Source organism: Bos mutus, chromosome 9, assembly GCF_027580195.1.
Source record: "Bos mutus isolate GX-2022 chromosome 9, NWIPB_WYAK_1.1, whole genome shotgun sequence".
Lineage (NCBI taxonomy): Eukaryota > Metazoa > Chordata > Mammalia > Artiodactyla > Bovidae > Bos > Bos mutus.
Window position 1 is genome coordinate 7,850,602 of NC_091625.1, and position 24,787 is coordinate 7,875,388.

The following is a 24,787-nucleotide window of genomic DNA, read 5'->3' on the forward strand; positions in this document are numbered from 1 at the left end:
CATACCCACGTCTGCGGCACCCAGATCCCCTGCCCCTGCAGCAGGCCACTGCTGACCTGTATCTCCTCAAAAGACACTCAGACATAGTCTGTCTCAGTCTCTGTGGGATCTTTGGGTCCTGGTGCACACATGCTATGTTTGAGCCCTCTGAGCGTCTCTGGCAGGTGTGGGGTTTGATCCTAACGTGATTTCGCCCCTCCTACCATCTTGCTGGGGCTTCTCCTTTGCCCTTGGATGTGGGGTATCTCCTCAAAGTCACTCCAGTGCCACGCAGGTGCTGCTCCAGCACCATGCAGCTGCCACTCCAATATCTATAAAATCTTTTATAGAGATTGGTAAATGACTTTAGGAACACCTCCACACTGCATTTCAAATTAACGACCACTACTTAATAATTGACAGCATCTCAGCAGCCTGGAAAGTTGCTTGCCAAGCCTCTTTATTTTTATATTCTTTTTTCATATGAAAAAGATTTAGTGTCAAAACAAGCATGTTTGAGGATAACTTCTAAATATTAAAGCATTTTAACAGTTTCTAACAAAAGTGTTGTATAAAACCTGAGTTAAATGTGTAATGGTTAAGTGTATGGACCCTGGAATCCAACTGCCTGAGCTCAAATCTTGGGACAGTTTACGAGCTGTGTGTTCCTCAGGAAGGCATCTCACCACAGCATGTCTGTGTTAAATGTGGGTAATTACAGCACCTCCAATTATTTTAAAACTCAAATGAGATAAATCAGGTAAAATGCTTAGTCCCATGTTTGCCATAAAATAGGCACTTAATAAATGCTATTATATTTTGTGGTAATTGTTGCTATTATTTTTCAAAAGGTTTCCAACTGTAGAAATTTAACAACTGTAGAAATTTAAAATTTGCCTACTTATATTAATTGAATAGCTCTTAAAAGGCAGTTCTGTCAGGAAATGTAAATGTTCCCTAATTATCACATACTTCTTTGTTTTGAATAATCATGGACAGCTATGTTTTTACATTGTCTACTTTTGAAGATCACAGTTACAGAAGGAAAAAAGAAAATTCTTCTATGGTTTTGGTTTCATTTAACAAGCACTTTGAGAAGATACCTTTGTGCCTCAGACAATGTGCTGGAAATTACAGGGTAAACAAATTGAAAAAGAAACTGCAGGCCCTTTGGAGTTTACAGTCTAATAGAATGGATGAGATAAGAACACAAACACTATAATATTGTAAGATAGAGCAAGATCACTTCTATGAGGTTTGAAAGTACAGATCATATCATGATTGCAGTTATCTGAAAAGAATTCAGGAAGGAGAAAAGAAAGATAACAATTTAACAAAAGGATTTGGAGAAAACATTTAAAGTCATAGAAGCACATAATTCAGGGAGTAACAGCAGAATCCCTGGGCTTTCTTTGGGAATGGTGAGTAGTTTATTCTGTTTGGCATTAGGGACCCACGGCAGTAGAGGAACAGTGGGGTGGACCAACATAATACTTCACAGATCATGCTGAGGTTCTGCATAAACTACATCAAGACTGTTTTTAAAAGGTGCATGATAACTGAGCTCAAAAGAAAGACAGAAATATTTAGATATCAGGAGTGAAGGAAAAGAAGAAATGAATGCGAGAGTCATAGGGGGAAGTTAATACTTCCTGGGAGCAGCCTGGGAGGATTTCTGATTATGCATGAGTCCTGGGTACTGGAAGTTGAGTTTCTAAAGCTTTGTTTAGTTTCTAAACCTGTTTCTAAACCAGGTTTCTAAACTTGTCACCAGTTTCTAAAGCTGGTGACAAGAGCGCCTTCCACATGAGTCATGGCCTGCACAAGGCTAAGTTGTGGAACAAGCTGATCCAAGCTCCCTGCAACAAGCTGGCACTATCTTGACTTCTCTGGCTTCATGGATGAAACAAACTCTATAGGTCTATGATGGGTCTAAAAAAATTAAGTTTATACAAGATTTTAGGAAGAAGAGGGAAGAAATTACCTTTCAGAAACTGAAAGGCTAGCTGAACTATAAATAGAAGGAATTAACATGGAGATTAACATAAAGTGATACAGTATCATTGAATTGCCTGAGGCCCTCACCCTCAGAGAAACACACTCAAAGCTAGTCCCTAACAACTCTTTCACAAACCAACAGCATGAAACACACCTCAATGAATATGAGTTGACAATATCAAATATCATGAGGGAGAGTTAGCAAACACAAGAATCAAGGGAATCAGTGATGCAAGTAGAAATATTAGAAAGTATGAAAGAAATGATCATGTATTTGTTGAAAATAATTTGAGCAATAAAAGAACAGAAGGCACAGTTAAAAAATGCAACACTGTGAAAAAAATGATCTAGAACTTCTATAAGTGGAAAATAATGTCACTGAAACGAATGAGCAGAATAAAGAACCAGTTAGATATAGTTGAAGAAAGAATTAGTGATTAGAAGTTAGTTTGGAAAAAGATCACGCAGAAGCCAGAATAGATACAGAAATGAAAAGAGTGATAGAGAACTTAGAAAAATAAGAGTAAAATGAGACAGTTTAGTGTACATTTAATAGAAATGTATATAATGTAACGGAAATGTGATCCAGAAGTAGAGTACATAGAGACTGCATTATGAATTAATACTTAAGAATTTTCCAATGTGGAAGACAGATAATATATTCAGATTTAAAAGAATTGTGAATAAATATATGCAAGTCCATAGTAACTTAATCTGTATTGTGCTAAAAACAAAATGAAAAATACTAAAAACTACCATTAAGAAAAGACTGGTAATCTACAAAAGATCAACTGTGTAATTTGCAACGAGAGAGACACGGAATCACATTATAAAAATGCTAAAAGGGAAATAAAAACATTCTCACATAAAAGATCAATTGAAAATGAGTATAATTTTTATATAAAGTACATCAGAGATTGAATGAGTTACCATTCATAGAACCTTACTAAAAGATTAGAAAAAAGGAAAATATGCTCTGAAAGAAGAAGAGAATTAAAGAATCGGTGGTTGAGAAGCAATAGTGAATTAATAGATTAAATATATTGCTGGTTTTAAAAGTCAACAATAATAAAAGTAAAGACTAGTATGAAGAGTTCAAAATTAAAGTGGATTGAATTATTAATGAGCAATAAAGATGTAAAGACTGAAACGATAACTCACTGGATAGAAATAATAGGAGATTAGGGTTGGATGAATAAAATGAGACAGATAAAAGATTGGAATTGTTGGTTAGGATTATATTTGTTTGGCCTTGTAAGTTAAATAATAAAGGGCATATTTGATTTAATATGAAAATGGATGGATTTTTTGGTGGACTTTTTTTTTTTTTCCCCCCAGAAGAGAAGCAACTTGTTCAGAGATGTGAAAGGTAGGATAATTAGCTTGGGGAAAGACTCACTCAGTTAAACCAGTTAGGAGAGTATTGTTAAGAGTGTGATGATAGGCCTTGAAGCCTGTACCAGATTCCATCTTGCCCACAGGTAAGAAGGATGGATATGAGAAACATAACATAGCTAGTATTTAGAGAAGTTAGAAATTGAAGATAAGAAGGGAAAACAGTCGCTGTATCCATTTTTAATCTCTTTGTATTAGCCCACCCTAGCAACTGAAGATATTTGGTTGTTTTAGCAGACAAATCAAATGATTCATTAATTTATTTGTTTTGGGCTCTGCTGGATCTTTCTTGCTGTACAGACTTTGCTCTCTAGTTAAGGCAAGTGGAGGCTGATCTCTAGTCATGGTGTGAGAGCCTCTCATCATGGCAGCTCCTCTTTGCTGTGGAGCAGGGATTCCAGGGCACATGGGCTTCAGTCGTTGGAGCAGGTGGGCTCAGTAGTTGCGGCTCCTGGATTCTAGCGCACAGACTTAGTGGTTGCTGTGAATCATGTGGGATCTTCCCGGATCAGGGACCTGACCCATGTCTCCCGCATTGGCAGGCAGATTCTTTACCACTGAGCCAACTGGGAAGCCCTTGGACGACATTTAAATCCAGGTTTGATGATTCCAACTGTTCTTTAAACCTAGTGTGTGCCTAAGATTTTCAGAGAGAATGCTTAGAAGGTAATTGTTGAGTTTAATTTTCAGCTTAAAGAATTGTGGGATTCAAGTCAAATTTCATACTTCTGATTTTGATTTTGAAGACAAACAAAGATTAGTTCAAAGGAAATAGCAAGATGAGGGGTGTGTGTGTGTGTGTTTCTCAGTTATGTTTGACTCTTGCGACCCTATGGACTGTAGCCCACCAAATTCCTCTGTCCATGGGATTCTCCAGGCAAAAATACTGGGGTAGGTTGCCATGCCTTTCTCCAAACAAGATAAGTTATTGGTATATAAATAAGGTACCAAAGTCAGGCTATATTTTGAGAGAAGGAAAGACTGGAAAAGAATGAAGACTGAAGAATGGGTGGGATTCAAAATCATCGAGGTTTAACCAAAGGATTATATCATGGAGATGAGAACAGAAGATGCAAATGAGGAACAGTATGAAACAAAGAAAGATGAGGTGAGCAAACCCACTTTGAACTCTATTTCTTCATGATCCAGAAAAGAGAAAAAAGTCCAGGAGATAAACATGGATTCATCACTCTGGAAAAAAGTGGTGAAAGGGTAGGCCCAAGGTAGGAACTCTTGTGTTATGGAAGGAAGGTCAAGAAACTGTAATTGTTTTTCACCTAAATACATTCTGAATGTGTCTTACCCAAATACCCTTTATATCCTTTAAAAACGCTACCAGTAGCCTATGCTACTGGGTACCAATATTACAAGGTATTTGTTCTGAATGCCTTCCATATATAGACAATGCCAGGAAGGATGCTAATTAGTATCAGTTGTGAGAGCTGGTTTGTGGTCTGGTCATCTGTCTCAAAGATCAAGACTGAGAACAGCTCATTCTACATAAGCCTGCTAAGCAGCTGTCAGCTGGCAATGACTAATTTCTACTGACTGGGCCAAATTTGGTGCTGACCCACACATGAAAGTCTGCCTTTCCTAGCTCTGATTAGTTGAGACATCCGAAGCTCTCTGTATTATTTTTATTGCAAACAGAAAACATGTCTGAATGGTGCATTCCCCAAGATTCAAGTCAATGTTGTGATGCTTTTGTCTGAGGGGAAGGATGCATTATGTCCATATGAATCACACTCTCACCAGTATAGGTGCTCATGCTCAGTTGCTCAGCCGTATCTGACTCTTTGTGCCTCCATGGACCATAGTCCACCAGGCTCCTCCATGAATGTAGCTTTCTAGGCAAGAATACTGGGGTGGGTTGCCATTTCCTCCTCCAGGGCATAGGAGGGGATTGACAAAATAATAGATGGGCAGCTGAGTTGAATAATCAGATGTTTACCTTGGCAATCATTGCTACCCCACGTTCCTAGTGGAGAACTGTCTAAGTGTTCCTTGGCTTTGAGCATCTCAGCTGTGATTTGTACTGCGAGCACCAAACTGAGAACTGAGGTCTGCAAAATTATTTAGGGTAGACTTTATTAACTTCATTTTTCTTTACCATTTCACACTGTACCTACTGAAGCAGATACTTTTGAGTCCAAGAGCTGCACTGTCTCTGCAGGTCAGGGAGTTTATTTATCTTATGCTCTCTGATACCAGTGTTTTCTATGGATTATGCTGTGGGACAGCTTAGGACAACTTTCCAAGTGTGCCTAACTTAATCCCATAGAAATTAAAACACACTTGGTGCTTGGAAGAAAAGCTATGACAAACCTAGATAGCATATTAAAAAACAGAGATATCCATTTGCCAAAGAAGGTCCATCTAGTCAAAGCTATGGTTTTTCCAGTAGTCATATACAGACGTGAGAATTAAACCATGAAGAAGGCTGAGTACCAAAGAATTGATGCATTTGAATTGTGATGCTGGAGAGACTCTTGAGAGTTTCTGGGACTGTAAGGAGTTCAAACTAGTCAATCATAAAGGAAAACAACCCTGAATATTCATTAAAAGGACTGATGCTAAAACTGAAGCTCCAGGACTTTTGCCAACTCATTGGGAAAAATCAAAACCTGATGCTGGGGAAAATGAAGGTAAAAGGAGAAGGGGGCAGCAGAAGATGAGATGGTTAGACAGCATCCTGGACTCAATGGGCATGAATTTGAGGAAACTTCTGGAGATAGTAGAAGACAGAGAAGCCTGGTGTGCTACGGTCCATGGGGTCACAAAGAGTTAGACACGACTTAGCGGTTGAACAACAACTTAATCCCAAAAACTTAATGAGCTTAGGAGGAATCATTCAATAATTCATTTACTAATTTGTCCAACATATTAAGTCCACTAGGTACTGAGGGTATAACTGTAAACATAATACACAAGAATCTCTTCTTTCACATGGCTTCTGTTCTAATGTGGGAAGCAGAAAAATAAATGAGAAATAAGATCTCAATGAGACATTAGATCTAGCACAATGGTAGGCTAAGGTTAAGCACAAAGAAGGTAAGGTATTTTTTGAAAAGCTAAATTAATACCTAAGTAAAAAAAAAAAAAAGGTAAGATAATTGAGAATGATAAGGATGCCTTTTAGATAGGAAGTCAGGTAAGACTTCTGTGAGGAAATGACAAGAACACATGTGGATCTCTGTGGGAAGACTGTTCCAGACAAAAGGAGAAGCAGGGTAAAGACCCTGAGACAAGCATGTACTTAAAATTGAGGAAGATGAAAAAGACCAGAGTGACCAGAACACAGTGAATCAGAGGACAAGTGTGAGTCTCCAGGAACTAGATCTCTTAGGCATGCAGATCACGATGAACTAGTTGCTTTTCTGTATGCTATAGCTGTGCTGACTATGGAGGCTTGTGTGGGTTTATTTTAATTAAAAATATGTATGTTTTTAAAACTTGAAACCGTATAGGCATATTTTTCAAGGCTGAGAAGAGACATGACAAACTGAGTCTCCGATGACTTCAATTATATAAATAGTAAGTTGAAATGTTTAAATAAAAACCTAGGCAACCCTGGCTTTACAGCCCATTCTATCATATTCCATCATAAAGATATAGTCGGAATATCATAGCTGAGTTCACTCTAGCATACTTTTATTGTTCTATATTCTAAGGCTATGAACAAGGCAGAAAGCCTACCCTTAAAGTCCAGAAAGACTACTGGGACAGAAGACATATAAGCAAATTATTATATTTAATTCAGTGTGATAGAGTAGCTGATGGATGTATGAGTTAAGACCACACAGAAGGAGCTGATTAACTCAGTTCAGATATTTAGAAGAACCAGGACTATCTGAGTGGTAAAAAAAAAAAAAAAAAAAGAGAGAGGAATGGGTGGCATATCCAGTGCAAACAATATGACATTATGGCACACGTAACCTGAATAGAAAATTTCTGAGTTATCACTAGTTTAGAGGCAGGCCTGGAGTTCAACCTGGTAGCACATATCTTCATAGTACCCCAGTCTGCTTCTACTGGGGGATCAGCGTTCTTTCTGATTGGCCAACACAGTGTCTGCATCTTAGATTAAGTATCACTCTATAGCGACGAGCATTGAGACCACAGAGATAAGCAACCGCTGAATCATTGCTGGACCATCCATTCTCTGGGTCAGGTGTTGATGGCTGGCACTGAGGGGAGACCAGGAGAGGAATAAGAAAATGGGAAGAAATAAACTCCATTAACATGTTATGTTTTTAATGTAATGCAAATAACAGAGCATGTCTCTGAAGATTTTTATTTTCCCAAAATATGTTTAGAGTTTTAGAGGCTAAGGAAAATTTAAATGTCTGAAGTGTCAAGGAAGCACCTAAAAATACATTTTAAAGAAAATTCCTAACTCCAAAATTAATTCAGATTGATTGCTGTACCTCAAAGGATTTGTTAACACTTTTCTTAATGGGAAATTGATGGTTATAGTATTATACTTGAACCTTTCTAGGCCAGTCTTTCTCTGCTGTGTTAGTTCCTAAGTATTTCATGATCTTTTGATAAGTTAACGTTATCACAAATTTAGCAATGGGATGATAAAGATTAACCTTCTATTAAATAAGTAAACATATAGTGTATCGTTGCTATGAGTGTATCCTTGCTAGTGTATCTATTAAATAAGTAAATTTATCCTTGCTATACTTTTACTGTAACATTCTTCCATGTGATAAGATGCTTTTCTTCCCTTGGACTGGATGATAAGCAAATATGAAAACTGACAGTGTATTTCTCTGGTCATCAAACTAATTTAAGTCTTGCACCTCAATGATTCATTCTGCTGCTGAAAACCTAGCTGAGAGATTTTTATTTTGTTGTTGTTTATTCCTTTTTAAAATAAAGCTAAATTAATCTAGTGTTCAGTCATGTTCATCATAGTAGACTTCTAAAGTTTAACTAAATGTCTATCTTAAGCTAAATGTTATTGTGAAAACTTTTTTTGCTGCTACATAAAGATGTGTTTACTTTAAGAAGTAAGGCAAAAGTCATTAAACTCAGCTTCTTAAATACAAAAGGATATTTTGACGTGTTTATAGTCTCCCGTCTCTGCTCACACCTCACTGAACAACCTCCCATGTTTACCATGTGCAAAGCTATTTTTAATTTTTATTTCAGTTAAAACCCTAAATTAATACATGCTTCCTGCGAAACGCTAAATTATGTTTTCTGAAAACTAGAAAAGGCAAGTCCATCAAGCCTGCCAAAATGTGGACACAGATTCTGGCAGTTCATCCTTGCTACGGTGGGAAACATTCAACTTAGTCTTGAAACCTTCCCAAGGTTTGCAGTGCTATTGGAAAGTCAGCTCTTTAGTTTTAAACACATTTGTCTGATGAAGCTATGTGGGGAAACAGTAATGAAGATTCTGATGTTTATTCTGTTCTGTTGACCATCACAGATCAAAGAACACCTTGCAAAGGGGCAAAGAATGCTGGCGGGTGATGGGATGTCCCAGGTCACCAAGACACTGCTGGATTTAACTCAGAGGAAAAACTTCTATGCAGGCGATCTTCTGATGTCGGTTGAAATCCTCAGGAATGTGACGGACACCTTTAAAAGGGCAAGTTACATCCCTGCTTCTGATGGCGTCCAGGTAAGGGAGGCAATTCCATGAAGGAATACCAAGTGACCTTGGGATCACTTATGGGCCTGAGAAGCTGGTACAGCCACCTTGGAGGATTCCTGGTCTGGAGCGGGGTGTGCTCCCTCCTGTTGGGGAAGAATCCAAGCTGTGTGCAGTATGAGCTGTGGAAGTGACCCCAATTCCTTAGTCATTCTACCCTTCAGTGTCCCCAACAAACATAATGCACCTCAATGAGAGAGCGAGTAAGAATGTGTGTGAAGTGATTTGAGCCATCGGCTAAAAGACACTATAGCAAATTCAAGGTTGTAGGCATGGATCTTTTATTCCCACACTTAATAACACCATCTTGCCATAGGAGACTATTAAAAGTACATTAAGCATAATGAAAGCACATTGACTATAGCATGCAAAGAAGACATGGTTTAAGTTTTGTTCGGAGTTTTGTTATTAGAAGGGGGAAGGCCATACTTAATTTTGTGGAATTATTGCCTGAAAATGCTGGGCGAGTAGAGAATTGTCCTGGATAGGAAAATAAGTTCAGTAACTCCTCAACAGCCTGTTTGTCTTGTTATGGCAAACTTCTAGAACGGCATCATTTTTTTCCCATAGTACAGTTTAAGTACTCATCCAATTTTAGAATTGTCTTTGCCATTAAGACCAAGCTTGTGGAATGGCAAACAAAGCATATTTGATGCAACACTAGTTTGGATTTCAGCTTAAGTTTTCTTGTGCTGTAGGCTAGATGTACTCCTGCCAAGAATACTGAGTTGGTTTTTGAGTTAGTTTTTGTGTTTCCAGCATAATGTTCTTCTGTATCTCTGCATGAAGTTCATTAACATAAAAGTTTGGCAAAACTCCCACATCAGGTAATTTTCTTTCAGCCCACTCTTCCTTTGGGAGTTTTATTTGCATTTCACTTAGAGAATGCAGAGGGTGGGCTTTTTCAGTGTTTTTGTTTGTTTGTTTGTGTTTTGCTTTGTTTTGACCAGAGATTGAAGGGAAAGAGGAATAGAATGCTTTTTGGCATCATGGAATTATTCATAAATAATACCTGTGCCCTAATTTGTATAGAGATTCATATAGTACTTAAATTATATAAATATTCTGTTGATAGTAGCTGCGATAAGAATTAGAGGGGCTGTGGTATATATAATATTATATTACCTGTGTCCAGGAATACATTTCTAACTGTAAAAATGCATTACAGGGAGGAAGAGTAGAAGATACTGTCATTTGAGCATTTCGATTCTTTTTTTTTTTTTTTTTTTTTGGCTACACTGCAGTGCTTGCAGGAACTTAGTTCCACGACCAAAGATTAAACCCAGGCCCCTGCAGTGAAAGTACTTGTTCCTAACACACTGGACTAACAGGGAACTCCCAAAACTTTTATTACTTTGTTGTTATTCGGTGGCTAAGTCATGGACTGGAGCACACCAGGCTTCCCTGTCCTTAACTGTCTCCCAGAGTTTGCTCAAACTCATGTCCATTGAGTCAGTGATGCCATCCAACCATCTCATCCTCTGTTGCCCCCTTCTTCTCCTGCCTTCAACCTTTCCCAGCATCAGGGTCTTTTCCAATGAGATGCAGTTTCATCCCTGGGTCAGGAAGATCTGGAGAAAGCAATGGGTACCCATTCTACTATTGTTGCCTGGAGAATTCCATGGACAGAGGAGGCTGGCGGGCTACAGTTCATGGGGTTGTATAGAGTCAGACATGACTAATCAACTAACACTTTGCTGCTTTACAAAGAATGAAAGTTTTCCAGTTTTAATAATGTAATAAAGTAAGCCAAGTACAACTTTTCTCCTTAGTTCTGAAATACTTCTATCCATTAGCGTTTACATTGTAAAAATTACATGTGAACTCCTTCACGTAAGGTACAAGTTGTAATTTCAAAACACGTCAGATTCTTGTATTTACAAAGGAAACATCAGGCAGAAAGCTGTACTCATTGAGCTCTTGGGCCTCTCTGTACCGTCAAGAATGTAGGACTTTAAGGTTTTAATCGTACTTAAATTACAATTACCAGGTTGTGTTGGGGTCATGTTGTGAATGAACTTCTCATTGGAGGGCACGGACTCCGTGAACGATTAGTGTAACCAGAGGCTTTGTCATGGACATCAGCTGGTTTGACTTAAATAGAGCAATGTGATTGTGTTGTTTTATCTTGGTCAGAAACACCTTGCTGATTTTCTGTCCTACTCGGTAGTTAGTCCTTGGCATGCACACAAAATCTCAGCAGGTGCTGTTCTGGTCATTTCTCACATAAAGGAGCTGCATTTTTCTACTCTGCTGTCTTGACTGGTGTCTTTGCAGTCTTTGAAGCCTTCTTCTTCTGGAAGTCCTTCTTCATCTCTGCCTGTCCCACTCCAGGTGAAGTTGCTGCAAGTCTTTCTGAAGGCCAGTCCTGCAAGCCCCAGACTTGATCTGAAAATGACCTTTCTCATCTCTAAAATCCCAGGGGACTTCGCACCTCTTTTATTCTACCTTCCACAAACCATTTTGCACAAACCTTTTGGATGTATTTGTTGTCTTTAATTGATGACAGCCTTACCCAGAACCTCTATGCCTTTACTCCCCAGGGCCTCTGGGCACTTGTGATTGGCTTGGCTCATCAGACTTCATATGACATAAACTAAATTCATCGTAAGTGCCATGTTCTCTTGCATTTTCACCTTGGTAGAATTACTGGTCCTTAGGCTGCTCCTGTAATATCATCTGGACTTTTCCCTTCTCTTCCTTTCCTTATGGGCAGCCGATCCTGTGCCTCTTCCATCTGTCTTTCCTGTTTTCCCACTGCTGTATCCTAACTTTGCCTTCTTTCAGTGACCCCAGCCTGCATTAGTTCCATGGCCTTTTTCCTTCCATACTCCCTCAGATCTCTCCCTACATCCCTACTCATCATGTCCGTTGTCCTGGTTGTTTAGTTGCTAGGTCAGGTCCGACTTTTGCCACCCCGTGGAATGTAGCCGGCTAGGCTCCTCTGTCCATAGAATTTCCCAGGCAAGAATACTGGAGTGGGTTGCCGTTTCCTTCTCCAGGGATCTTCTCAACCCACAGATTGAACCTGAATCTCCTGCATTGGCAGGCGGATTCTTTTACTGCAGATCCACCAGGGAAGCCCCATTGGCTATCCTAGGATGGCCATGATTATGTCATGATTAAGTCAGAACCCTTCACCTGGGCTCCAAGGTTGCCTGAAAGACAACCCAAAGCCTGTGTCTTGCCTTCTAGTGTATCCACGGTACCTGGATAACCTATCTCTCCAGCCATGAGCATGGACCACTCTCTCCCTTCACAGTTCAGTTCAGTTCAGTTCAGTCGCTCAGTCATGTCTGACTCTTTGCGACCCTATGAATTGCAGCACGCCAGGCCTCCCTGTCCATCACCAACTCCCGGAGTTCATTGAAACTCACGTCCATTGAGTCGGTGATGCCATCCAGCCATCTCATCCTCTGTCATCCCCTTCTCCTCCTGCCCCCAATCCCTCCCAGTATCAGAGTCTTTTCCAATGAGTCAACTCTTCACATGAGGTGGCCAAAGTACTGGAGTTTCAGCTTTAGCATCATTCCTTCCAAAGAACATCCAGGGCTCATCTCCTTCAGAATGGACTGGTTGGATCTCCTTGCAGTCCAAGGGACTCTCAAGAGTCTTCTCCAACACCACAGTTCAAAAGCATCAATTCTTCGGTGCTCAGCTTTCTTCACAGTCCAACTCTCACATCCATACATGACCACTGGAAAAACCATAGCCTTGACTAGATGGACCTGACCTAGAGCTAAATCAACCACTTCCTGCCTCCTGGATGTGCTGTGTTTCTTGGCTCCAGGCCTTAGCTTTCTGTTTGCTTTCAGACTGGCTTAGTCTCTCTCCATCTTCTAAATTAATCTCTCAGTACTCAGCCTCTGCATGCCAGAAACACGTTTCCTCCTGTATCTCTTTACATCCTGAGTTATTAGCAGTCATGTGTGAATCTTTGCAAAAGAAAAAATAGTCCTGATCAATCTTTGGATCCTAGCCTAGCTCCAAGTCCCCCTCATCCGAATAGGATTTAGCAGATTCTTTACTATACAAGGTGTGTAACAAATATTTGTTGAATTCACAGCAAAATTAATAATTATATAGACACCACTGAATTTTTATCCTTTTTTTTTTTAACTGGGGAAAGAGCAAAGACCAAAGAGATGTTAAGTAAAACTGTTTAGAGAGAATACGTTCTTTTAAGTGTAGTTCTGTGCAAGGCTTTTTATGTGTAATGCCCTGCTGCTGCTGCTGCTGCTGCTGCTAAGTCGCTTCAGTCGTGTCTGACTCTGTGCGACCCCATAGACGGCAGCCCACCAGGCTCCCCCATCCCTGGGATTCTCCAGGCAAGAACACTGGAGTGGGTTGCCGTTTCCTTCTCCAATGCATGAAAGTGAAAAGTGAAAGCGAAGTCGCTCAGTCGTGTCCAACCCTCGACCCTCAGCGACCCCATGGACTGCAGCCTTCCAGGCTCCTCCATCCATGGCATTTTCTAGGCAAGAGTACTGGAGTTGGGTGCGGTTGCCTTCTCCGTGTAAAATGCCTAGTTAATGCTAGATTCAGTAAAAGAGTAACACATTGATCAATCTTCTATCTCCATTGATACATTGATGAAAGTGAGATAGAATAGCCACAGTCTGTTGAAATTAGGGGAAAAATAAGGTGTGCCTTTATTTCTTGGAAGTATAGAGCATAGTAGTAGTTTTATTTTGGGTATCTGGTTAGTATAAAATTATTCCTAAAGCCTTTTCCCTTCAGGCATATTCTTTCCAAACCCTGGGGTTTGGCCTTATGTCCATATTTCCGCTCTTATTGGTTCTCTGCTGTAGTTTGGTCTTCCTGTTTCTAATCTGATGCAGATTCCTTCAAGATGCAGATCAAAAAGCATTTCTAGTCCAAAAATCTTCTCTTCAGATCTCAGGCAGAATTCAGTGTTTTCCTAATTGTCTTGCCTTTTGAAACCTTGTAAATACCCAATGGACAGAGAATCCTGGCAGGCTACAGTCCATTGGGTCACAAAGAATCTTTTTGTTGGTACTAAGATACAACTTAGTGCCGAAAAAACAACAAAGTACTCCTATTAGAGCAGGTGTTTCACATAACAGTGAAATTATTTGTTTCCAGGCCTCTTTTCAGCAGTAAATTTCAAACTTGTTGAGAAGACAATTAGGTCCCTGGGGCTTAATCTGGCACTGGGAGCATAGTAGACATGCAAATATTTGTTCAAGTAATTAGTGAATGTGAATAATATAGTAATATTTGAGGAATTTGCTTTACAAAAAAGAAAAGTACCCTAAGCCTCCAATTAAGAGAAAGAAAGAAAAAAAGAGATTTATCCGTTTACTTGTTTTTTCACCCCTGGGATAATTCATACCGAGTTGCATAATCAGTGGAAGTTGAGTTTACACCACCCATGCCTGGAACTATGGAACTTACAAAGTTGAATCAGACATGCAAATTGAAATTTGTCCAATAACTATGTTGATGTTTTCAGACACATTGCTTAATCTTTATGTACCTTATTTCTTCATATCTAAAGAATAAATAGTAGTAGAGTCTATTCCATTAATCATGGCAGTTATATTCTATAAGTGAAAGAATACTGAATCATTTACTAGCCGGGAAAATACAGGAAGGATTCCTACAAGAATCTGGTAGTATAATTTAATCAACCAATTAATACATGACTTTGTTTGACTTATTTATGTATATATAACAATATGTATGTTATTATCATATATTCATTATTATATATTTGTTTATATAAAACATTATTATTGTTACGTATCATGCTTGAACAAAGCTTACCTAATACATATATTTTCTCTCTAAGGCATACCAGAGCTTTCTTGAATTTAGGAATGCTAGATAATCCTCCAACACTATGCTGGGAGCCATTTTCAACAGCGATATTACCATCAAAAAGCACAAAATATATGGGGGAAAAAAACCTAGGCATTAAATCGACCATGAAACACACTTGTTTACAGTATGTGGGCTGCATGGTCCTGTGACCTGAGCGGGGTACATGTGCATGGGGTGACTCAAACTCACCATGCTATGCATGTTCTTGAAGCTATGAACTGTGATTTGTGAGTTAGAAATTAATTTTAGTGAGTAATTGAACTTGCAAATATGAAATCCATGAATAACGAAGCCCAGTGATATCTGTTTTTCAGGGTTGTTGAGAGGCTTAGAAAAAATGCAGATTATACATGTAACAACCCATTTGTGAATCATGTGGCAGACAGCAGGTTCTCTGTAATGCCATTAGTACTGGTGGTGTAGCTCTTAACGCCTTGCTCTCAGGCTGCTTACAATATTTCTAAAGGAAAAGATAATTTAGGAATGAGGCTAGGCCAGTAATGAGGAAGAGAGATTACAGTATCTCCCTTCCAGGAGCTCTCAAAACATAGAGTCTGAACTGCAGCAATAAAAAAAGAACCTTAGGCTTTGAGATAGAATTTGGAGAAGAAAGCTAGGGCAGAAACAATCATCAAACTCCAATAAAAGGTGTAAAAATTGGGACCCCCCCCTGGCAGTCCAGTGATTAAGACTCAATGCTTGAATGCAGATGACATGGGTTGAATCCCTCATATGGGCACCAAGATCCCACTAGCCACAGGCTGTGGCCAAAAAGTTTATTAAAAAAAAAGAAAAAAGAAAAGACATAGTAATGGTATGCATGTGACACATTCAAAAGACCAAGTTTTGTAAAAAATGAGATTCATACTGGAAAATGTCAGTCATGAAGGCAGGAGAACCAAGGCTAGAGAAGAGTTTGGATGTGATTCTCTATAAACAAAGTACTAAACCTGAGTGCTGTTTCTGAAAGGTGGTCTGGCTGAGGTAGAGAAGGGGGATCCGTGAGTCGAGGAAGACTTGGCCACATCACTGGTTTAGAGGTTCAGAGAAAAGAAGGCAAGCATGTTTCAGCAATAGTGGATAAGAAAAGGAGGCAAGATCCGCTTAATGGAATGAAAGGCAGGCCTCTGAGATGGTTTATCATTGGAAGTAAAGAAAGAAAAACTGGAAAAAATACGCACATGGAGTATCCACAGAGACTCCTCATGTACAGTGGCCCTCAAACTTGATGAATATGAGGACTTGTCTCTTTTCAAGCATCTTTTAGTTTCCTGATGAAACTTCTATTGGCCCAACTCAGTGTTTTCCAAATGTTTTTTACTGTGTAAAACACACAGTTAACATCAATATATAACTGAAAAATAGACTTTTACAAAACATTAACTATTCTGTAGGTAATGCACTCTTGCATTTTTTGTTCTTGTCTATCATGTTATGAAACGTTGATCAGGACCCTCAAACAGGTTCCCCTCTCAATGTTTGAAAATCATTTGTTTGCCTGACATACTCCTAAGGCTTGAAAATTCATTTTTCCAATAACTTAGATTAAATAGGAGGCCGAAAACTTCCACTTCCAATTTGTTTCTTAAATGCAAACCATCTTCTTAGGAAAATTCTCAGAATTAGGAGGTCAAGAAATCACATCGAGGGCTTCCTTGATGACTCAGTGGTAAAGACGCTACCTGTCAGTGCAGGGGACAGGGTTCATCCCTGGTCCAGAAGACACCACATACTGCACAGCAACTAACCCATGCTCTAGAGCCTGAGAGCTGCAACTCCTGAGCCCAAGCACCAGAGAACAAGAGAAGAAATCTGTGCTTCACAGCAGGGGAAGCCGCCACAATGGGAAGCTGAAGTCCACACACCGCAATGAAGAGTAGCCCCTCCTCACTGCACCTAGAAAAAGCCCCAGTGTGGCATGGAAGATCCAACACAACAAAAAGAAAGAAATTAAATTCTCAATAGAGCTGATGATTTTGGATAAGGTAAGCATCTTCTCTCCTAAAACACTTGATGAGAAAGAAGGTACGTTGGATCTTTCTCATGTACCCATCAAGAAGTAGGCGAGGATCCTTAAGTAGCATTTCTGTTCTGCTTTCATTTCCCTTTTGTTTTCTGTGTACAAAAGAGTGGATTGACAGATGGGGATGCATCTATGACTGTGATCATCCAAGGCCCTCATGTAATGATTAGCCTAATTTTCTTGACCAAATACAATCTAGTAAGTACTCTTTCAGAGAAGGCAACCAGGAGGATTAATAATTTCCTGTAATTAATTAATAACTACAATATTTCCTATAGTTAATTATTTCCTATAATTAATAATAATAATAATTAGTATAAATTAATAATTTCCTGGGGATGTAGGGAAGTAGTAGAGGATGATGACTCAGAGAACTTGCTCTGTAGGCAGAGTCCTGAGCTTCTGGTCATGGCTCTTCTACTTGTCCCCTGTCTGATGCTGGACAGGTGACTGGATGCTGGTACCCATGTATAGTGCTGATGTGAGGGTTAAATTACTGTCTAAAAGTTACATAGCACCTCACTTCGGTTCAGTTCAGTTGCTCAGTCATGTCTGACTCTTTGTGACCCCATGGACTGCAGCACACCAAGCCTCCCTGTCCAACTCCCGGAGTTTACTCAAACTCGTGTCCATCCAGTTGGTGATAGCATCCAACCATCTCATCCTCTGTCGTCCCCTTCTTCTCCTGCCTTCAGTCTTTCCCAGCATCGGGGTCTTTTCAGATGAGTCAGTTCTTCACATCAGGTGGCCAAAGTATTGGAGTTTCAGCTTCAACATCAGTCCTTCCAGTGAATCTTCAGGACTGATTTCCTTTAGGATGGACTGGTTGGATCTCCTTGCAGTCCAAGGGACTCTCAAGAGTCTTCTCCAACACCACAGTTGAAAAGCATCAATGCTTCAGCACTCAGCTTTCTTTATAGTCCAACTCTCACAACCATACATGACTACTGGAAAAACCATAGCCTTGACTAGACAGACCTTGTTGGCAAAGTAACGCCTCTGCTTTTTAATATGCTGTCTAGATTGGTCATAACTTTTCTCCCAAAGAGTTAGCATCTTTTAATTTCGCACATGGCACACAGTAAAAGGTCAAGAAACCTGCCGACCCTTATGATTGGGGAAGGTGAGATTCTGACAGAGCAAACACCTGAAGCATCTCTGGACCACACGTGTCTGCTGCTGCTGCAGACGTATATTTTGCTGTCTCTCCTGGGAACAAAGGAAGGTCAAGTGTTCCTCACAGCACTACCTAAGCAAGAATGGGTTACTGGATTTTTTTCTTTTCTTTCCCTACTCTTAACACAGGAGAAAGGCAGGGAATATGTCAAGAAGCATGGGAGTCTGAAAAGAAGAATTAGTCCGAAAGGCTGACACCCCAAGACCATTTCATAGTTAACCAGCAAGTGGATGAGAGGATGGCTTGAATCAGTAGCCAGGATTCCTGGCCCTGTGAGAGCCAGTTTGAATCCAGCTGACAATCAGTCTGAGTCACAACAGATGCTGTTTTCAATGCTTGAAGCCTGAGAAGGTTCCCTATTCTTTCTCCAGGGTAGAGAGAAGTTATGCAACTCAAAGCTATCTCTAGATAGTGTTGAGGGTGTTCCCCTGTTATAAAGAAGGAAAGAAGAAATTCAATGCTGAATACCTGCCTTCAGTGAGGGAGATATTAAGGAACGCATCTTGCTTCACCCATCAACACGAGTAAAACCTACTGTGCACAGAATTTGGGAGATGGCTGCAAGCTGAGAGGAACTCAGGAAAGTTGGGTGTTTGTGGAATGCCACTTATCAACTGGTACCTGTCATGTGGTATACATGAACGGCTTTGGTGGAGCTCAAGAAAAAATGATGAGGCATCTGATAAGCAGTCTTGCCCTTTTGGAATCCCTCGTTATTTCCTTCAGATGCAAGAAAACATTGGCATTTGCACAAGCACAGTGTACAGATAGTCTTTTCTTGTGGTTTCATTTATTATCAAATTTTCCTCTTAAATTATCAGGGAATGTGTCAGGTCACGGGGCTACCGTAATAAATACCATGAACTGGGTGTTGCATCGCAGTTCTGCAGCAACAGAAGTGTGTTGCATCGCAGTTCTGCAGGCTGGAAGGCCAGGGTCAGGGTGTGGGCAGGTGTGCTTCCCCGAGGCCTCTCTCCTCAGCATGTAGTGGCTGCCTTTTCCCTGTGGCCTCCCAGGGCTCTCGTCCCTGCGTGCATCGCCCCTGATGTTGCTGTGTGTTCTCAGTGCCTCTTCTCACAAGCATGCCTGTCAGGCTGGGTCAGGACCCAACCTTATTTTCACTTAATCACCTGTTCAAAGGCCCTGTCTTCAAATACAGTTGCCTTCTGACGTTTGGAGGGTTGAAAGCTTCAGGGTAAGGATCAGGAGGCAGACCAGTTTGAGCCCACCACAGGGAATCTTGCAGGACTGGCAGAGTTCCCGTTTAGCCAAGAAAGGTGTGTGCCATGCACCCTCCCAGGTGACCAAGACTGCAGCCTGAAGTCTCTCTGGATGCTTGCCTTGCTGCAGGCTTGGCCTGTCTCATCTGGATCAGTTTCCCCAGGGAAGAGTCTTCTCTCCTTCCCCGCCTCCTCTGTCACCTCCCTCACCTGGTCCTCTTCCTGTCTGCTTTATCTCCAGTGTTTGCACCCTGATTTTATCCCATTTAGCTCTATTCCTGGTAATTTTATTTTTCTGCGAAAGGCTCCAGATTTCCACTAAGGCTCAGGACACACAGATTCTGAGCTTCAGGCTTATGGGGCGGTGGAGGCTGGACACGTGCTCTCAGCTCCACCCTGGAGCCTGAGCTCCGCTGCAGCGGAGCTGCCAGCTGGCCCAGGCACGCCCCGCAGGGTCTGCCGTGTGGCGTGGGGCTGCCCGTCCTTGAGGGGCCTGAGCCTGGGCCTGGCATTGCTGCCGTCTGCCTCCTGGGCACCTCTCCCCCTGATTAAGAGGGTATCACCAGCATCGCCCCATTGCCTTTTACCCTGATTAAGGGGGGCATCACCAGCATCGCCACATTGCCTTGTCCCCTGATTAAGGGGGCATTGCCACATTGCCTCGTCCCCTGATTAAGGAGGCATCGCCATATCGTCTCGTCCCCTGATTAAGGGGGCATCACCAGCATCGCCACATCGCCTTGTCCCCCTAGTGAAGCCACCGCCCCCGGCCTCCGTGGACGACACAGGATCCTTCTGGGACCCCTCGTTTTCTTTCTCACTTTCCTGTCCCCTGTTTGCCACTGTTAGATTTTGTGTTTTCCTGAAACTTGTGTGACAAGACTCTGGTGGGATCTGGGCCCCTCTGAACTAACCCCTGCCTCTCTCGCATCCTGTATTAACAGTCTTCCTCCTCCACCCCTCAGCTCCTACTGAAGGTCGCACGGCTGCGTCTGCTTCCTCTCTGTCTCTTGAACGCCTCAGGTTGCCCGCCTGCCTGTCGTTTCCCGGCACCGTCCTGAGCCTGCCCCTGGTTGATGGCCCCTTCCTCACCCCGTTTTCAGCTCACACCTCATCTCCTCAGAAAGGTCTTTCCTACTGGCTCTTCAACCTAATGCAGCCTTTCACATGCACACACATACAGACACTGTACACACACATCCAACCATGTGTACACATACACACTCATACACACAGACACACATATACACAAACAGCCTCACATGTACACTCACACATATACACACACCCCCACACATACACACTCATACACACACAGACACACATATATACAAACACCTACACATACACACTCATACACACATTCATACACACACACAGATACACATACACACACACACATAAACACTCATACACAGACACACATATATACAAACACCCACACATACACACTCATATACACACAGACACACATATACACAAACACCCACACATACACACTCATACACAGACACACATATACACAAAAACCCACACATAAACACTCATACACACACTCATACACACACTAATGCACACACACAGACACACATATACACAAACACCCACACATACACACTCATACACAAAGACACACATATATACAAACACCTACACATACACACTCATACATACACAGACACACATATACACAAACACCCACACATACACACTCATACACACAGAGACACGCATATATACAAACACTCACACATACACACACAGACACACACATACACAAAAACCCACACATAAACACTCATACACACACTCATACACACACTAATGCACACACACAGACACACATATACACAAACACCCACACATACACACTCATATACACACACAGACAACATATACACAAACATCCACACATACACACTCATATACACACACAGACACACCTATACACACATATACACAAACACCCACACATCCACATTCACGGACACACATATACACAAACACCCACAATACGCACTCATATACACACATAGATACACATATATACAAACACCCACATATACACACTCATATACACGCAGATACACATATACACAAACACCCACACATCCACATTCACAGACACACATATACACAAACACCCACGCACACTCATACACACATATACACAAACACCCATACACACTCATACACACACTCATACACACACAAAGATACACATACACACACACATAAACACTCATACACACAGACACACATATATACAAACACCCACACATACACACTCATATACACACACAGACACACTTATACACAAACACTCACACATACACACACAGACACGCATATACACAAATACCCACACATACACACTCATACACAGACACACATATACACAAAAACCCACACATAAACACTCATACACACACTCATACACACACTAATGCACACACACAGACACACATATACACAAACACCCACACATACACACTCATATACACACACAGACAACATATACACAAACATCCACACATACACACTCATATACACACACAGACACACCTATACACACATATACACAAACACCCACACATACTCATACGCACTCATGTACACATATTCATACACACACAGACACACATATACACAAATACCCACACATCCACATTCACAGACACACATATACAAAAACACCCACACATACACACTCATACACACACTAATGCACGCATACAGGCACACATATACACAAACACCCACACATACACACTCATACACATACACACACACATATACACAAACACCCACACATACACACTCTTATACACAAACATCCACACATAAACACTCATACACAGACTCATACACAGAGACACACATATACACAAACACCACATATACACATTCATACACACACAGATACACATATATACATTTATACACAAAAACCCACACATACACACCAGGTGGTGCTAGAGGTAAAGAACCCGGCTGCCAGTGCAGAAGACAGAAGAGACACGGGTTCAGTCCCTGAGTCGGGAAGATCCCCTGGAGGAGGAAATGGCAACCCACTCCAGCATTCTTGCCTGGAGACTCCCACGGACACAGGAGTCTGAGAGGTTACAGTCCATGGACTCACAAAAGAGTCAGAAACATTGAAGCGACTTAGCACAGCACACGCCCTCACCATCCACACACACGTGTACATAAGCATGCACACGCATACCCCTCCCCGGCCCAGTGACTCCCTGGCCCCATACACTACTTTATTTTTGTATCATCGCCTTAAGTCATGTCTTAGATGATTACTTACTCCTAAGTTTACTTTCCTTACACAGTACCGTGTAAGGTCCACGAGGGCGGACCTGTGAGTGTCTTGCTCACTGTTGTTTTCCCAGCACTCAGAATTGGGACAAGTACATAGCAGGTATGCAGGAAGTATTCTGGAAAAAGCACATGCACTTCTGCTTCACAAGTGTCCCCTGCGTCTTTCCGCACGCCCATCCCACGTCCATTGTCCCCTTACACCCTCATAGCCTCTCCCTTGGGCTATAAACTCTCCCAGGGACATTCCTCTCTCCAGCCTTCTTACTCCCCAAAGCCCCGGCTTTGCTACCTGCAGTGGATTTTTCTCTCTCTCCTGATGCCCTTCTGCTGCTAAACAAGGCAGCTCTCACTCCACCAGGGATGGGCAATGATGTAGTGTGGGGTGAGGCCTACAGTATTGGACAAAGAGCAAGCTGTGTGTGAGAGAGGTGGCTCCTTCCTGGGAAAGAATCAGGGCCACACATCCTCTTCTGTATTCGCCAGGTGACTGGATCTCTGCATGCCACCATATTCTCTTCCATCATGTGGAATGCTGGTGCCCATGTATAGTGCTGATGTGAGGGTTAAATCACTGTCTAAAAGTTATATAGCACCTCAGTTCAGTTCAGTCGCTCAGTCGTGTCTGACTCTTTGTGACCCCATGGACTGCAGCACACCAGGCCTCCCTGTCCATCACCAACTCCGGGAGTTTACTCAAACTCATGTCCATCGAGTCGATGATGGCATCCAACCATCTCATCCTCTGTCGTCCCCTTCTTCTCCTGCCTTCAATCTTTCCCAGCATCAGGATCTTTTCAGATGAGCCAGTTCTTAGCATCAGGTAGCCAAAGTACTGGAGTTTCAGCTTCAACATCAGTCCTTCCAATGAATATTCAGGACTGATTTCCTTTAGGATGGACTGGTTGGGTCTCCTTGCAGTCGAAGGGACTCTCAGGAGTCTTCTCCAACACCACAGTCCAAAATCATCAATGCTTCAGCACTCAGCTTTCTTTATAGTCCAACTCTCACATCCATACATGACTACTGGAAAAACCATAGCTTTGACTAGACAGACCTTTGTTGGCAAAGTAATGTCTCTGCTTATTAATATGCTGTCTAGGTTGGTCATAACTTTTCTTAAGTGTCTTTTAATTTCATGGCTGCAGTCACCATCTGCAGTGATTTTGGAGCCCAAAAGTGGGTGTCTGTGCTCATGATGGCCTTGAGACTTAAAATGACGTTTTCAAAGAATTTGTATAGTTGATTTACAATGTCGTGTTAGTTTCAGGTATACAGCAAAGTGATTCAGTTATACATACATACTTACTCATTTTTTTTCAGATTCTTTTCCCTTGTAGATTATTACAGGATATTGACTAGAACTCCCTCTGCTATACAGTAGGTCCTTGTTGGTTATCCAGGGATTGAACCTGAGTCTCCTACGTTGCAGGCAGATTCTTTACCCTCTGAGCCACAAGAGAAGCCCAGCTTATAAATAGTAGTGTGTAAATGTTTTTTTGTTAATGCGTACATGTGAAATCTAGAAAAATGATATAGATGATCTCATTTGCAAAGGAGAAATAGAGATATAGCTGTAGAAAATAAACTTATGGATACCAAGTGGGAGGTGGGAAGAATTGGGAGATCGGGATTGACATATATATAATATTGATATTATGGATAAAATAAACTAATGAGAACAGACTGTATAGCACAGGGAGCTCTAGTCAGTGCTCTGTTGTAACTTAAATTGGAAGGGAATACAAGGAAGGGGGTATATATGTATATGTGTGGGTGATTCACTCTGTTGTACAGCAGAAATTAACACAACATTTTAAAGCAACTATGTTCCAAGAAAAATTAATTTTAAAATGCCATTGAAATAGGAAGAGTCTGGTCCTATATTTAATCAGGAAAACCAGCTTCCTTACTTGCAAAACTAAGCACTCTTATCTCCTTCCCTGGACATACAAACATACAAGAGCCCTGTGTATAGAGCAGAGGACGGTGTTGAAAAGGAGGCAGCACATTGGGGAAGGGACCATTTATCCACGATCTTTATTCCCCCAGTGCTCATCCCAGGGTCTTCTACACAGTAGGAATGAAGCCAGTCAAGTTGAAATATTTGAGTATTTATATTTGCCTATGCCTTGTGCTGTATGCTAGGGGCA

The 24,787-nt window shown here is 41.3% G+C and overlaps 1 protein-coding gene across 1 annotated transcript in view; it reads left to right on the forward strand.

Moving 5' to 3' along the window:
• ADGRB3 (adhesion G protein-coupled receptor B3) overlaps positions 1-24,787 on the forward strand; it is an 886,560-nt gene that overhangs the window by 418,753 nt on the left and 443,020 nt on the right. Inside the window, exon 11 of the mRNA XM_005897466.2 lies at positions 8,816-9,010. Within this exon, the coding sequence (XP_005897528.1) occupies positions 8,816-9,010 (195 nt within the window). The remainder of the gene's footprint in view (positions 1-8,815; positions 9,011-24,787) is intronic.